This window comes from Mytilus edulis, chromosome 6, assembly GCF_963676685.1.
Source record: "Mytilus edulis chromosome 6, xbMytEdul2.2, whole genome shotgun sequence".
NCBI classification, from domain to species: domain Eukaryota; kingdom Metazoa; phylum Mollusca; class Bivalvia; order Mytilida; family Mytilidae; genus Mytilus; species Mytilus edulis.
In genome coordinates, this window is record NC_092349.1 from 73855238 (window position 1) to 73869306 (window position 14069).

General features: G+C 32.6%; 1 protein-coding gene across 4 annotated transcripts in view; it reads right to left on the reverse strand.

Annotated features, from left to right (window-relative positions):
• Positions 1 to 11375: 11375 nt before the first annotated feature.
• The window catches only part of LOC139528383 (acyl-CoA dehydrogenase family member 10-like), a 113209-nt gene continuing 110515 nt past the window's right edge, over positions 11376 to 14069 (reverse strand). For 2 of the 4 annotated variants that reach the window (XM_071324354.1, XM_071324351.1), the window contains one exon: positions 11376 to 12981. In XM_071324354.1, coding sequence (XP_071180455.1) covers positions 12829 to 12981 — 153 coding nt within the window. In that variant the 3' untranslated portion in view covers positions 11376 to 12828. The remainder of the gene's footprint in view (positions 12982 to 14069) is intronic. The other 2 variants (XM_071324353.1, XM_071324352.1) reach the window with 1 other exon arrangement.

Here is a 14069-nt window from a genome sequence, read left to right on the forward strand (position 1 = left end):
TGACCTTGACCTCATTTTCATGGTTTAGTGGTTATACTTAAGTTTTTGTGTTTTGGTCTTTTTATTACTGTATGCAATAGGTCTACTTAATTTGGTGTATGGAATAATTGTAAGGTGTACATGTCTACCTGGCAGGTTTCATCTGACCTTGACCTCATTTTCATGGTTCAGTAGTCAAAGTTAAGTTTTTGAATTTTTTTTTCTAATACTATATGCAATAGGTCAACTATATTTGGCTTATGGGAATATTTTATGATCTATGTCAGTTGAGCAGGTTTTATTTGACCTTAACCTCATTTTAAGCTCACCTTTCCTAAAAGTAAATGTGAGCTTTTGCCATCACTTGGTGTCCGTCGTCGTCGTCGTCATAATTTATTTCAAAGATCTTCTCCTCTGAAACTACTGAACCAATTCAAACCAAACTTCATCTGATTGATTCCTAGGGTATCTAGAATAAAGTTTGTGTTTTAATTCCTATTTCATCAAAAAACATGGCCGCCATGGCTAAAAATAAAACATAGGGGTAAAATGCAGTTTTTGGCTTATAACTCAAAAACCAAAGCATTGAGAGCAAATCTGACTTGGTAATTTTCAGGAAATTTTTGCTATTTTTGGTTATTATCTTGAATATTATTATAGATAGAGATAAACTGTAAATAGAAAAAATTGTTCAGCAAAGTAAGATTTACAAATAAGTCAACAGGTCCAAAATGGTCAGTTGACCCCTTTAGGAGTTATTGCCCTTTATAATCAATTTTTAACCATTTTTCGTAAATCTTAGTTATCTTTTACAAAAAACTTCTCCTCTGAAACTACTGGCCCAAATAAAATCAAACTTGGCCACAATCATCATTGGGGTATCTAGTTTAAAAATTGTGTCTGGTGACCCAATAAAACCAACCAAGATGGCCGCCATGGCTAAAAATAGAACATCGGGGTAAAATGCAGTTTTTGGCTTATAACTCAAAAACCAAAGCAATTAGAGCAAATCTGACAGGGGTAAAATTGTTTATTAGGTCAAGATCTAACTGCCCTGAAATTTTCAGATGAATCGGACAACCCGTTGTTAGGTTGCTGCCCCTGAATTGGTAATTTTTAGGAAATTTTTGCTATTTTTGGTTATTTTCTTGAATATTATTATAGCTAGAGTTAGTTTAAACATATTTTATTGTTCCAAAAAGAGACAAATGGATTAGACACAAGTTTTTCAACTTAGTAACGTCTTCTCCAAGTTGAAAAACTTGTGTCTAATCCATAGATAGAGATAAACTGTAAGTAGAAAAAATGTTCAGCAAAGTAAGATTTACAAATAAGTCAACATGACCAAAATGGTCAGTTGACCCCTTTAGGAGTTATTGCCCTTTATAGTAAATTTTTAACCATTTTTCGTAAATCTTAGTTATCTTTTACAAAAATCTTCTCTGAAACTACTGAGCCAAATAAAATCAAACTTGGCCACAATCATCATTGGGGTATCTAGTTTAAAAATTGTGTCCAGTGACCCGGCCAACCAACCAAGATGGCCGCCATGGCTAAAAATAGAACATAGGGGTAAAATGCAGTTTTGGGCTTATAACTTAAAAACCAAAGAATTTAGAGCAAATCTGACAGTGGGAGAAATTGTTTATCAAGTCCAGATCTATCTGCTCTAAAATTTTCAGATGAATTGGACAACTGGTTGTTAGGTTGCTGCCCCTGAATTGGTAATTTTAAGGAACTTTTGCTGTTTTTGGTTTTAATCTTGAATACTATTATAGATAGAGATAACCTGTAAACAGCAATAATGTTCAGAAAAGTAAGATTTACAAATAAGTCAACATGACTGAAATGGTCAATTGACCCCCTAAGGAGTTATTGTCCTTTATAGTCAATTTTTAAAAATTTTCATAAAATTTGTAAATTTTTACTAACATTTTCCACTGAAACTACTTAACCAAGTTCATTATAGATAGAGATAATTGAAAGCAGCAAGAATGTTCAGTAAAGTAAGTTGTACAAACACATCACCATCACCAAAACACAATTTTGTCATGAATCTATCTGCGTCCTTTGTTTAATATTCACATATACCAAGGTGAGCGACACAGGCTCTTTAGAGCCTCTAGTTATGATTCATTGCTCAGTGTTAAGTTTTTATGTTTTGGTCTGTTTTTCTTAAACTATAAGCAATAGGTCAACTATATTTGTTGCATGGACAAATTGTTAGCTGTTCATGTCTGCCAGGCATGGTTCATCTGACCTTGACCTCATTCTCATGGTTCAGTGGTTATACTTACGTTTTTGTGTTTTGGTCTGTTTTTATACGCCCGTCGTCTTTTAAACGGGACGTATTATGGTATACCGTTGTCCGTCCGTCCGTCTGTCCGTCCGTCCGTCATCCACACTTCGGACAATAACTCAAAAACACTTTCAACAATTTCCATGAAACTTCAGTGAATTGTTTATTTCTATTGACGTAAGCTCCCTTTCTGTTTTTTTTAATTTCAGATTTTAAGTTTTGGATTTATGGGGCTTTATTCATAAAAAAGGGGGGATTTTCAACACTTCGGACAATAACTCAAAAAGGCTTTCCCCAATGTCCATGAAACTTTGGTGAATTGTTTATGTCTATTGATGTAAGCTCCCTTTCAATTTTCATAAATTTTAGATTTTAAGTTTTGGATTTATGGGGCTTTATTCATAAAAAAAGGGGGATTTTCAACACTTCGGACAATAACTCAAAAAGGCTTTCACCAATGTCCATGAAACTTTGGTAAATTGTTTATATCTATTGATGTAAGCTCCCTTTCAATTTTTATAAATTTCAGATTTTACATTTCGGTGTTATGAATTTTTATGCTTAAAAAAGGGGGGATTTTCCAATTTTGGGACAATAACTAACACTTTCACAAAATTTTATGCAACTTTGATAAATTGTTTAAATCTATTGACATAAGCTCTCTTTCCATTTTTATAAATTTTAGATTTTACGTTTTCTTAAGTAATGAATTTTTATACTTAAAAAAGGGGGATTTTATGAAACTTTGGTGAATATATTAATGTAACGTCCCTTTTGATTTGTATATATATTTCTAGTTGATCATATAAATTCATTTAAAGCATAAAAGACAAGTTAAAAGAGCAACGGGCGTATCATGCGCTCAAGCACAGCCCTTTATTTTACATATCGCGCCATATCTCAAAACCGATTACTGATTATTGCTTAAAACTCTACACATGTCTTTGTTATATTAATCTAAAGATCTGTATACTTTTTGGTGATGATTCAAAATTTCATTTTTGAGTTATTGAGTATTTTGTAAAAAAGGGGGAGGGTTTTTTTACATATTGTGCTGTTTCTCAAAAACAATTTATGATTATTGCTTAAAACTTTACACACTTCTTTGTTATATTAATCTAAAGATCTGTATACTTTTTGGTGATGATTCAAAAATTTTATTTTTGAGTTATTGAGTATTTTGTTAAACAGGGGAGGTTTTTTTTACATGTCACGCCGTATCTCAAAAATAATTTATGATTTTTGCTTAAAACTTTACACACTTCTTTGTTATATTAATCTAAAGATCTGTATACTTTTTGGTTTTGATTCAAAATTTTATTTTAGTGATATTTAGTTTTTTGTAAAAAAAAAAACGGGTTGGGGGGGGGGGGGGGGGGGGGTTTCACATGTCCCACCGTGTCTAAATCAAAGAGCTGAAGAGCTCTAAGGGAAAAGACGGCCATTGTTTCAATTTTAAGGGGGGTATCTTTTGATAGTCTACATACAAAGAATGAGCAAAAGAACAGCTAGAACATATAGAAAGGCTGACAATAATGAAAGTAATTGTTGTTTATTGTTATTTCATTTCCTTAGTCAAGAATTCATCATATAGACAATTTGGACCAATGAGATCTGCACCTTCTAAATGAAAACATTTGATTAAAGTTGGGAGTTAATTATCTAAAATTCAATTGAATTTAACAACTACTACAATATATTTTAGAATTTTAATTATGTACACCTGAATGGCAGGCTAAGACCATTCTCAATTTTTTGTGACAGTATTCTCAAGAAAGTGAGGACTGAAAAATCTATTCAGTTTTAATTTTCCATTGATAAAGTTCCCAGTTACAACTCTCATCACAGGGATACATGTTCTTAAAAAATCATGTGTAAAAAATGTATTTAAAGTCAATCTGTTCTCCTTGTCATCAATTTCAGTATGACATTTTGAGGGGGTTTCCAAACTATCAAAACAAAATGATTGACGTGAGGGAATAATACTCTGGCCAACCCCATTAGGGAATTGACGGCTTGAAGCTGTCTTTCCCCAAAAACAATATATGGTTATTGCTTAAAACTTTCTCAGGAACTATTGATGATTATTGCATGAAACTTTCACACAAGACGTCGGGCATATCATGCGCTGATGGCGCAGCTGTTTATTCTTATACTGTATGCGATATGTCTATTATATTTGCTGTATTGAATGATTGTAAGGTTTACCTCATTTTCACAGTTCAGTGGTCAATGTTTAGTTTTCATGGTTAATGTTAAATTTATGTGACAGTTGTAATAAAGCTGTACATTTAGAACTATCAACATAATATCAATGAAAGAAGGCGAGACATTTCAGCATATGCACTCTTGTTAATAAAATTGATATTTCCACAGGGCACAACTCCTTAAACAATAGTTGGACATTGCGGATTTTTTTCAAATGGACAACCTGTATGTGATTAACCCTTTGGAAACAGGGATAAATAGGCTGATTTCTTTTGTTCATATTCTGACATCTGACTCGGACTTCTCTTAAACTGAGTTTTACTATGTGTATTGTTGTGTGTTAGTTTTTTCTACATTGGCTAGAGGTATAAGGGGAGGGTTGAGATATCAAAAAACATGCCCCGCCGCCCGTCTTAAGTCAGGAGCCTCTGGCTTTTGTTAGTCTTGTATGATTTTTAATTTTAGTTTCTTGAGTGCAATTCTGAGTTGTTATGATATTGTAATTATTATGTTTATTTATGTTGGCCTAATTTGTGTTGTATGGCCTGATAGTTGTTTACCAAATAATCTTATAATTGTGCAGTTTAGGAATCACTGGAACAATCACAGAATGATTGGAACTTTCTAGAATGATCCTTATAAAAGATGCGTAATTTAAACTTCTACGTTATTCCAGAAACTTCCGTTGTAACTTTCCAGGATTTTCCACAATGTTCCATTATAGAGTGTTCCAGAATTTTCCATGACAACACTATATATACAGACACTAAAGTTAAACTCTCATAATTAAAACTTGGACATAGACATTGATAGACATTAGTATTCACAGCATTTGGATTGACACTTTTATTCTACAAACAACATCATACTGGATTGTGACATTAGTAGTGAACGTAATATTCAAATTGGATTCCGAAAGATTTCCGGATACAGATAAAGATAACTGATTGGACTCATATTTTGACAGTTAAGTTAACAGTAATATTTGTGTAATACCTTTTGTAAACTTTTGTATATTAAATATTGTTAAATTTTATTATTGATTTGTGTCTTTTGTTGGCTACAATTTAAAGGCGATTTCTGGCCGTAACAGAAATTGGGGGCTCGTCCGGGATACTGAAAATATATTATTCAAAATTTTTTCAATATTTTTATTATAACTAGCCAACAAAATTCTACAAAATGGCATTTGATGCCGGTAAATTTTTGAAAACGCCAGACCTGGAGAGTTTTGATAATTTAAAGAAAGACGAATTAGTGTTGCTTGCTAAACATCTGCAGTTAAATTTTAAAGTATCTATGAGAAAACAAATTATAAAAAATTTGGTTATAGACAAATTAGTTGACGCAGAAATTTTAGGTGAAGAGGCTCTTGAACTTAAGGTCGAAAATGTAGATGCCTTTAAATTAAAACAGCTTGAATTAGAACATGAATTTAAATTAAAACAAGCAGAACTGGAAATGAAGGAAAGGTTGGAAATAGAGAGAAAAGAAAAAGAAGATGAATTTAAATTAAAAGAACTGGAAATGAAGGAGAGGGAGAAAATAAAAGAAGATGAATTAAAATTAAAAGAACTTGAAATGAGAGAAAGGCTAGAGATGGAAAAACTGAAAATTGAAATGGTCAAAGAAGAAAGCAACACTAAAGTCCAGTCGAAATCAGATTATTTTGATGCAGCAAAAAATATACGTTTGGTTCCAAAATTTTGTGAAAAAACAGTCGATAAATATTTTCCACAGTTTGAGAAAATTGCTAATAATTTGAAATGGCCAAAGCCATATTGGACTACAATGCTACAAAGTGTTTTTGAAGGAAAGGCCGCTGAAATATACTCCGCACTTCCATCAGAAAAAAGTTCCGATTATGACACGGTGAAACAGGAAGTTTTGAAAGCTTATGAGCTAGTACCAGAAGCATATAGACAGAAATTTAGATCTTATAAAAAGTTTGATTCACAAACCTATGTGGAATTTGCTCGAGAAAAAGAAGATCTATTTGATAAATGGCTTACTTCAAAGAAAACAGATAACAATTTTGATAACCTAAGACAATTGATGTTATTAGAAGAGTTCAAACAATGTGTTCATTTAGACTTAAAAACACATTTAGACGACAAAACTGTTGGGACAATACATGATGCAGCTGTAATTTCAGATAATTATACTCTTTCACATAAAAGAAGTTTCAAGAGTCAAAATGTTAATACTTCCAGTGGAAATTACAAAAATCAAAGCACTGAGCGTACTGATAGTAAGCCTGTTCCACAGAATAAGAGTCAGTCCAGTTATAATATGTCTAGTCCAAAATTTGATACTTTTGAGAAGAAGTCACTGACTTGTGCTTATTGTAAGAAGATTGGTCACCTGATGGCTGATTGTTTTAGACTCCAGAAGAAAAATGAAAGATATAATAAGCCGAAGTCCAGTGCTTGTACGACACCTTATATTACCAGTACGTTGGAATGTCCTGCGAGTCAGGCTTTTAAGTCCAGTTTTTGTGATTACATGGAGGAATATAAACCCTTTATGTCTGATGGGTTTATTTCTATTGTTGATGATACCACTCTTCAGCCTATTAAGATTTTACGAGACACTGGAGCTTCTCAGTCTTTATTGTTAGAAGGTGTGTTGCCTTTGTCCGAGAAGACTTCTGTTGGTGCCTCCGTTTTGTTACAAGGTGTAGAGTTAGGTTGTATAGATGTTCCTCTCCATCGTATTTATCTGAAGTCAGATTTGATAACTGGACCAGTTGTTGTAGGTGTTCGTCCTAATCTCCCTGTTGAGGGTGTTACCTTATTGCTAGGAAATGATCTAGCTAGGAACAAAGTGGTTGCTGAACCAATTGTTACCAGTGAACCGGTGGTGGATGTTAAATCACCTGAAGATGATGCTGAATTGTATCCAGCTTGTGTTGTTACTAGGGCGATGGCTAGAAAACAACAAAATGAGAATTTGCAAGAAGACAAGTTTGATTACATGGACCTTTCTGACACTTTCATAGCTGACATTGAAGATCCTGGTAACTCAGAAAAGGCTATTATAAAACCACCTAGTGTTAACAAAAATGTTATTATGCCATGGCCAGATGTAAACAGCCATTCATTAGACCGAAAGAATTTATCTGAAGAACAACATAAAGACCCTGAGGTTCTTCAGCTCAGCCAGAGAGCTCAACCACAGGAGGAAGCAGACAAAGTGGCCGAATGCTTTTACCATCAGGACGGCATTTTAATGAGGAAGTGGAGGCCTCCTGATGCTACCCCAGAGGAGGAATGGAGAGTGGTGTACCAAGTGGTGGTGCCTAAAGTTTATAGGCAAGAAATTATTGGTCTTGCCCATGACACCCCCTTGGCTGGACACTTAGGTATAAGGAAGACTTGCCTAAAAATATTGCAACATTTCTACTGGCCCAGACTTAGAAACGATGTTGCAGAATACTGCAAATCATGCCATATATGCCAGGTTGTTGGTAAGCCTAACCAGAAAATACCACCAGCACCTCTTCTGCCTATTCCAGCCTTTGACGAACCTTTCAGCAGAGTTCTAATTGACTGCGTTGGACCTTTACCAAAGACCAAGACTGGAAATGCGTATTTATTGACGATCATGTGTACATCTACCCGCTTTCCTGAAGCTATTCCGCTCAGAAATATCAAGACACCTACTATCGTCAAAGCTTTGATCAAATTTTTCACATTAGTAGGACTTCCTAAGTCTATACAGTCCGACCAGGGATCAAATTTCATGTCAGGTTTATTTCAGCAAGTCGTATACCAGTTAGGGATTGCTCAGTACAGATCAAGTGCTTATCATCCAGAATCTCAAGGTGCCTTAGAACGTTTTCATCAAACATTGAAGAACATGATTAGAACTTTTTGTCTTCAATTTGACAGAGACTGGGATGATGGAGTTCACTTTCTACTTTTTGCGGTTCGAGAGGCTGTTCAAGAATCCCTTGGATTTAGTCCCTTTGAGTTGGTATTTGGTCATACTGTAAGGGGACCGTTAAAATTGATTAAGGAAAAGTGGCTTACTGAACATACTGACTTGAATCTTTTAGACTATGTATCTAGATTTAAAGAAAAATTGTATACTGCTTGTCAAATTGCTCAGAAAAACTTAAAAAATGTACAGAACAAGATGAAAATTTGGTATGATAAAGATGCCAGGGATAGAGTTTTTGAGCCTGGTGATAAGGTACTTGTATTTTTGCCAGTCCCTGGACATCCTTTACAGGCTAAATATTGTGGTCCTTATACAATAGAGAATAAAATTAATGATTTGAATTATATTGTAAAAACTCCAGGTCGGCGCAAACAAAATAGAGTGTGTCATATTAATATGTTAAAACCATATTTTGAGCGTACTAATGTACTATGTGATAGTAAACCAGTTGCCACTTTAGGCATGGTTAAATTTGAGAACAATCATGACAAACCAGATGTAATTGAACCAACTTTTAGTTGTAAAACTATGGAAGAGACAGTTAGATTGAAAAATTCAGAAATTTTGTCAAATTTAGATTCAAAACTTGCACATCTGTCTTTTGATCGTAGAGAAGAAATAAAAACTTTGGTATTTTCTTTTAAAAATCTTTTTCCAGATGTGCCAAACAAAACCACTGCTGTTTGTCATGATGTTGATGTAGGAGATGCTTCTCCAATTAAGCAACATCCTTATCGGCTCAATCCACTCAAACTTGAAGTTATGAGAAAAGAAATTAAATATATGCTTGACAATGATATTATTGAACCGAGTCACAGTGAATGGAGCTCTCCTTGTCTCCTTGTGCCAAAACCAGATAAAACTTTTCGTTTCGTGACTGATTTCAGAAAAGTAAATTCAGTCTCAAAATCTGATTCCTATCCGATTCCAAGGATAGACGATTGTATTGACAATATTGGTCAAGCAAAATTTGTGAGCAAATTTGATTTATTGAAAGGTTATTGGCAAGTTCCATTGACACAGAGAGCTCGTGAAATATCAGCTTTTGTTACACCAGATGGCTTATTTCAATATACTGTAATGCCATTTGGCATGAAAAGTGCACCAGCTACATTTCAAAGAATGATCAATAATTTTATAAAAGATTTAGACTGTTGTTATGCTTATATTGATGATCTTATTGTATGTAGTGATAGCTGGGAACAGCATTTAACACATTTGTATGATACTTTTGATAGATTGTCATATTCAGATTTGACTGTTAATCTTGGTAAAAGTGAATTTTGTCAGGCCACTGTTGATTATTTAGGGCATACAGTTGGCCAAGGTCAAGTAAAACCTATTATGGCTAAAGTGGAAGCTATTTCCAAATTTCCACCTCCTACAAATAGAAAACAACTTATGAGATATTTAGGCATGATAGGATTTTACAGGAAATTCTGTTCAAATTTTGCTACTGTTGTTCAACCATTGACTCATCTTTTACGAAAAGATTCTAAATTTATCTGGAGTGAAAATTGTCAAAAAGCTTTTGAAAATAGCAAATCACTTTTAATTAATAGTCCAGTTCTGATTACTCCAGACTTTGAAAAACAATTTAAACTTGCTGTTGATGCAAGCGATGTAGGAATAGGAGCTGTTTTATATCAAGAGACAGATGATAATGTTGAAAAACCTATATCATATTTTTCTAAGAAATTAGATAAACATCAGAAAAATTATTCAACTATTGAAAAAGAGTGTTTTGCAATGTTGTCAGCACTTCAACATTTTGATGTATATTTGAATCCCACTGTATATCCTATTCTTGTTTATACTGATCATAATCCTCTCACCTTCATGCATAAAATGAGAAACAAGAATCAGAGGTTGACTAGGTGGAGTTTATTGTTACAGGAATATGATGTAATTGTAAAACATATTAAGGGTAAAGATAATGTAATAGCTGATGCTTTATCTAGAGCTTATTAAATCACTTTGTATATATTATGTATTTTTGTTCATATTATTCATGATAAGTTTTTGTTACACTAAAACTTCTTTTAAGGGGGGAGGTGTTATGATATTGTAATTATTATGTTTATTTATGTTGGCCTAATTTGTGTTGTATGGCCTGATAGTTGTTTACCAAATAATCTTATAATTGTGCAGTTTAGGAATCACTGGAACAATCACAGAATGATTGGAACTTTCTAGAATGATCCTTATAAAAGATGCGTAATTTAAACTTCTACGTTATTCCAGAAACTTCCGTTGTAACTTTCCAGGATTTTCCACAATGTTCCATTATAGAGTGTTCCAGAATTTTCCATGACAACACTATATATACAGACACTAAAGTTAAACTCTCATAATTAAAACTTGGACATAGACATTGATAGACATTAGTATTCACAGCATTTGGATTGACACTTTTATTCTACAAACAACATCATACTGGATTGTGACATTAGTAGTGAACGTAATATTCAAATTGGATTCCGAAAGATTTCCGGATACAGATAAAGATAACTGATTGGACTCATATTTTGACAGTTAAGTTAACAGTAATATTTGTGTAATACCTTTTGTAAACTTTTGTATATTAAATATTGTTAAATTTTATTATTGATTTGTGTCTTTTGTTGGCTACAATTTAAAGGCGATTTCTGGCCGTAACAGAGTTTAGTGTGACGTCCATTATCACTGAACAAGTATACATATTTGTTTAGGGGCCAGCTGAAGGACGCCTCCGGGTGCAGGAGTTTCTCACTACACTGAAGACCCATTGGTGGCCTTCGGCTGTTGTCTGCTCTATGGTCTGGTTTTTGTCACTTTGACACATTCCCCATTTCCATTCTCAATTTTATGATTTCCATTTAAGCCCTAAGTAGCATCCTTATGTCACATTATAATATGTCTTATACATGTACGAAGTATAAAAAAAAATAAGTGGAATCAGACATTTAAATCAATCATTTTTATTTCAAAAAATATAATCAATAAAAATTAATGTATAAATATAACAATAAGCATTTACAAGTTACAACACATGTATTGGTTCATAACGTCAACATGATCTGCACTAAAATACTATATCAGAAGTCTTTTTGGCTTCTTAATGTGTGTACATTAATCAACTCCAATTTTTCTAATAAAGATTTTGACCCTTTCAGGAAACTAAATAAACTATCTTGAATATTTTACAATTCACAGGTTACATTTCAATGAGTGAAAAGAGGTATATATTTCATCACTGAAGTGAATCTAAAGAAATTCTTTCCTTTATACAGAATTGAATCAAATGCAAATAAAGGCATGCATGTCTCTTGTAGGAGACAGGGTGTTGATTTCTAGATGATATTTCATTTTTGTATCTTTGGGTTGCTGGCTCAATGCATTCTCAATATCTCTTTTTATTCAAATCTGACTGCATGCATTTGTTTTTAAACATCCTCAACATTTATAACTTATATACATGCAAGTATAAAGAGTTCTATAAAGCATATTTTCAATACTAGGCCCTGAATAGAGACATAATTTTAAAACTGTATTAAAGTTTATCAACTAGCATACACGACTATTATATTTACATCTGTAAAACAAAATAATAACAACAAACTTCTCAGCAGCTTATTTCAGAAACAAACTTGCTTCATAGTAGTAGTTTACTCTTGAATATTATATAATATATATATATATATATATATTTATATATCGCTATTTTACAAAATTATCCTTTGATCTTACTGACTGATTATTTCATTTTAGTACAGTAGAGTGATATGAAAAATTATCACTAGAAACTCAAGGGGGCACGTGCTGTTTGTCAATGAAATTTACTATGCCATAATAGTTAAAATAGTGATAAAAAGATTATCATTGGTCATCTCAACTCGATTGCTTTTCTCAGTTTCGATGTACCAGATCAAGTGAAAAAATTAATCTTATTCAGATGGACAATGATAATCTATATAAATATCAGCCTATCTATAAAAATCTACGATATAAATTTTACAAAAGAAAATTTTATTTTATGTTAATTGCATTAACTATTGCAAAGATATTGATGAATAATTCCCTCTTGCAAGATATATTGCATTCACAAGCTTTTGCAATATAAAAATCTAGTCTGGGCAATATTCACCGATTTCCCTGCGATAACCCTGGCCTATACTTAATGACTTACTTCTTTTTAAAGTTTTACATGTTATATTTACAGCTATGGCAAAACTGTGTAGTGAATTATTATATTTTTTGAGGATTTTACAACATCATTCTTTTTTCGCCAGAATAAACAATTGAAAAATACTCATATTTTATGTTGGAAGACAACCACAAACAATAGTTTATAACATCATTTGCATACTTGCAGCAATTTGTGGCAAGTTGCAAAATTTACAGTCCGTATAAAGAGATCACAGTTTAGCTTGATTGAATCTAAAATATTCCATTCTGGCTAAAGACCTACGATGAACTTCGTCAGGGCCGTCAGCAATTCGGAGTGTTCTTACACCCGCAAAAACACCAGCTAATGGAAAGTCTCCTGACACTCCCGCTCCTCCGTGAGCCTGAAAATATAAAAATAGACCTCTTTAGAATAAATTCCATAATATAAATTCAAATTTAAGTTTTTTCCTATGTTCCTGAAAAAAAACCATGCATATTTCAATTCAAATGTCATTTTACCTTAGAAAAAAAACCAATCATTTAATCAATTACTATACAAATCCTTGATTAAATGTAATAATCCGTGAACCTATACCAAGAATTTGTATTTATGTTTATAGGTGATAAATTTTACGGATTAATGAAAATAAATATCTTCTTGGATATCTAATTTTTTTTGATTTTATTCTTCATGTGGACCACCAAAGCTAGGTCAAGGTATCGGCAAGATACAAAAAAGAAATACTAAATCTTTCTTCAGATGTTATTTCTTGATCATATATTTTTTTATGTAAATTCTCACTTATTATGATGAGTTACAGGATTACAGGTACTTTATTTGGTAAATGGGATCCTTTCAAGATTGACATGTCCGTCATTCCAGAATTATTGGACTTTTAACAGTTATCTTTATCACAATAGTTTTACCTCTAAGAAAACAATTTCAAAATGCACGATAAGGGTGTATCATATACTCTAGGGGCAGTTTTTTCTATAATAGCTAGAAGATTGAGTTATCTTGTATGATCTAATTTCCATGTTACAGCAGCCATGTGGTATTTTTTTTTTTTTGCATGGCAGTCATAAATGACATAGTTTTTTGAAAATCAAATACCCAAAGGAATATTGGGACTTATAACAGACACTAAAGTGGATTCATTAATATTCATAAGATACCAATCTTCATAGATTTTGTGGGAACTAAAAATTAAAATTTTCAACGAATTGTAAATTTTCTATTGCCTTGTATTTAGACTGGCAAAAACATAAAATTAAATATTCATGAAAGTGGCAGTTTTCTTCAATCCACGAAAAAATTGGTATCCATGAAAATAAATTAATCCACAATAAATGATAGCAATAGCTTACACATACCTTCAGTGTAAGGTAAGATAAAACAGAGAAAAAACATCACATTTAAGGCCTTTAAAGGACGCATTTTACTGCATCTACACAACATTTAGGAAAATTCTTTTTTTTTAAATTTGGA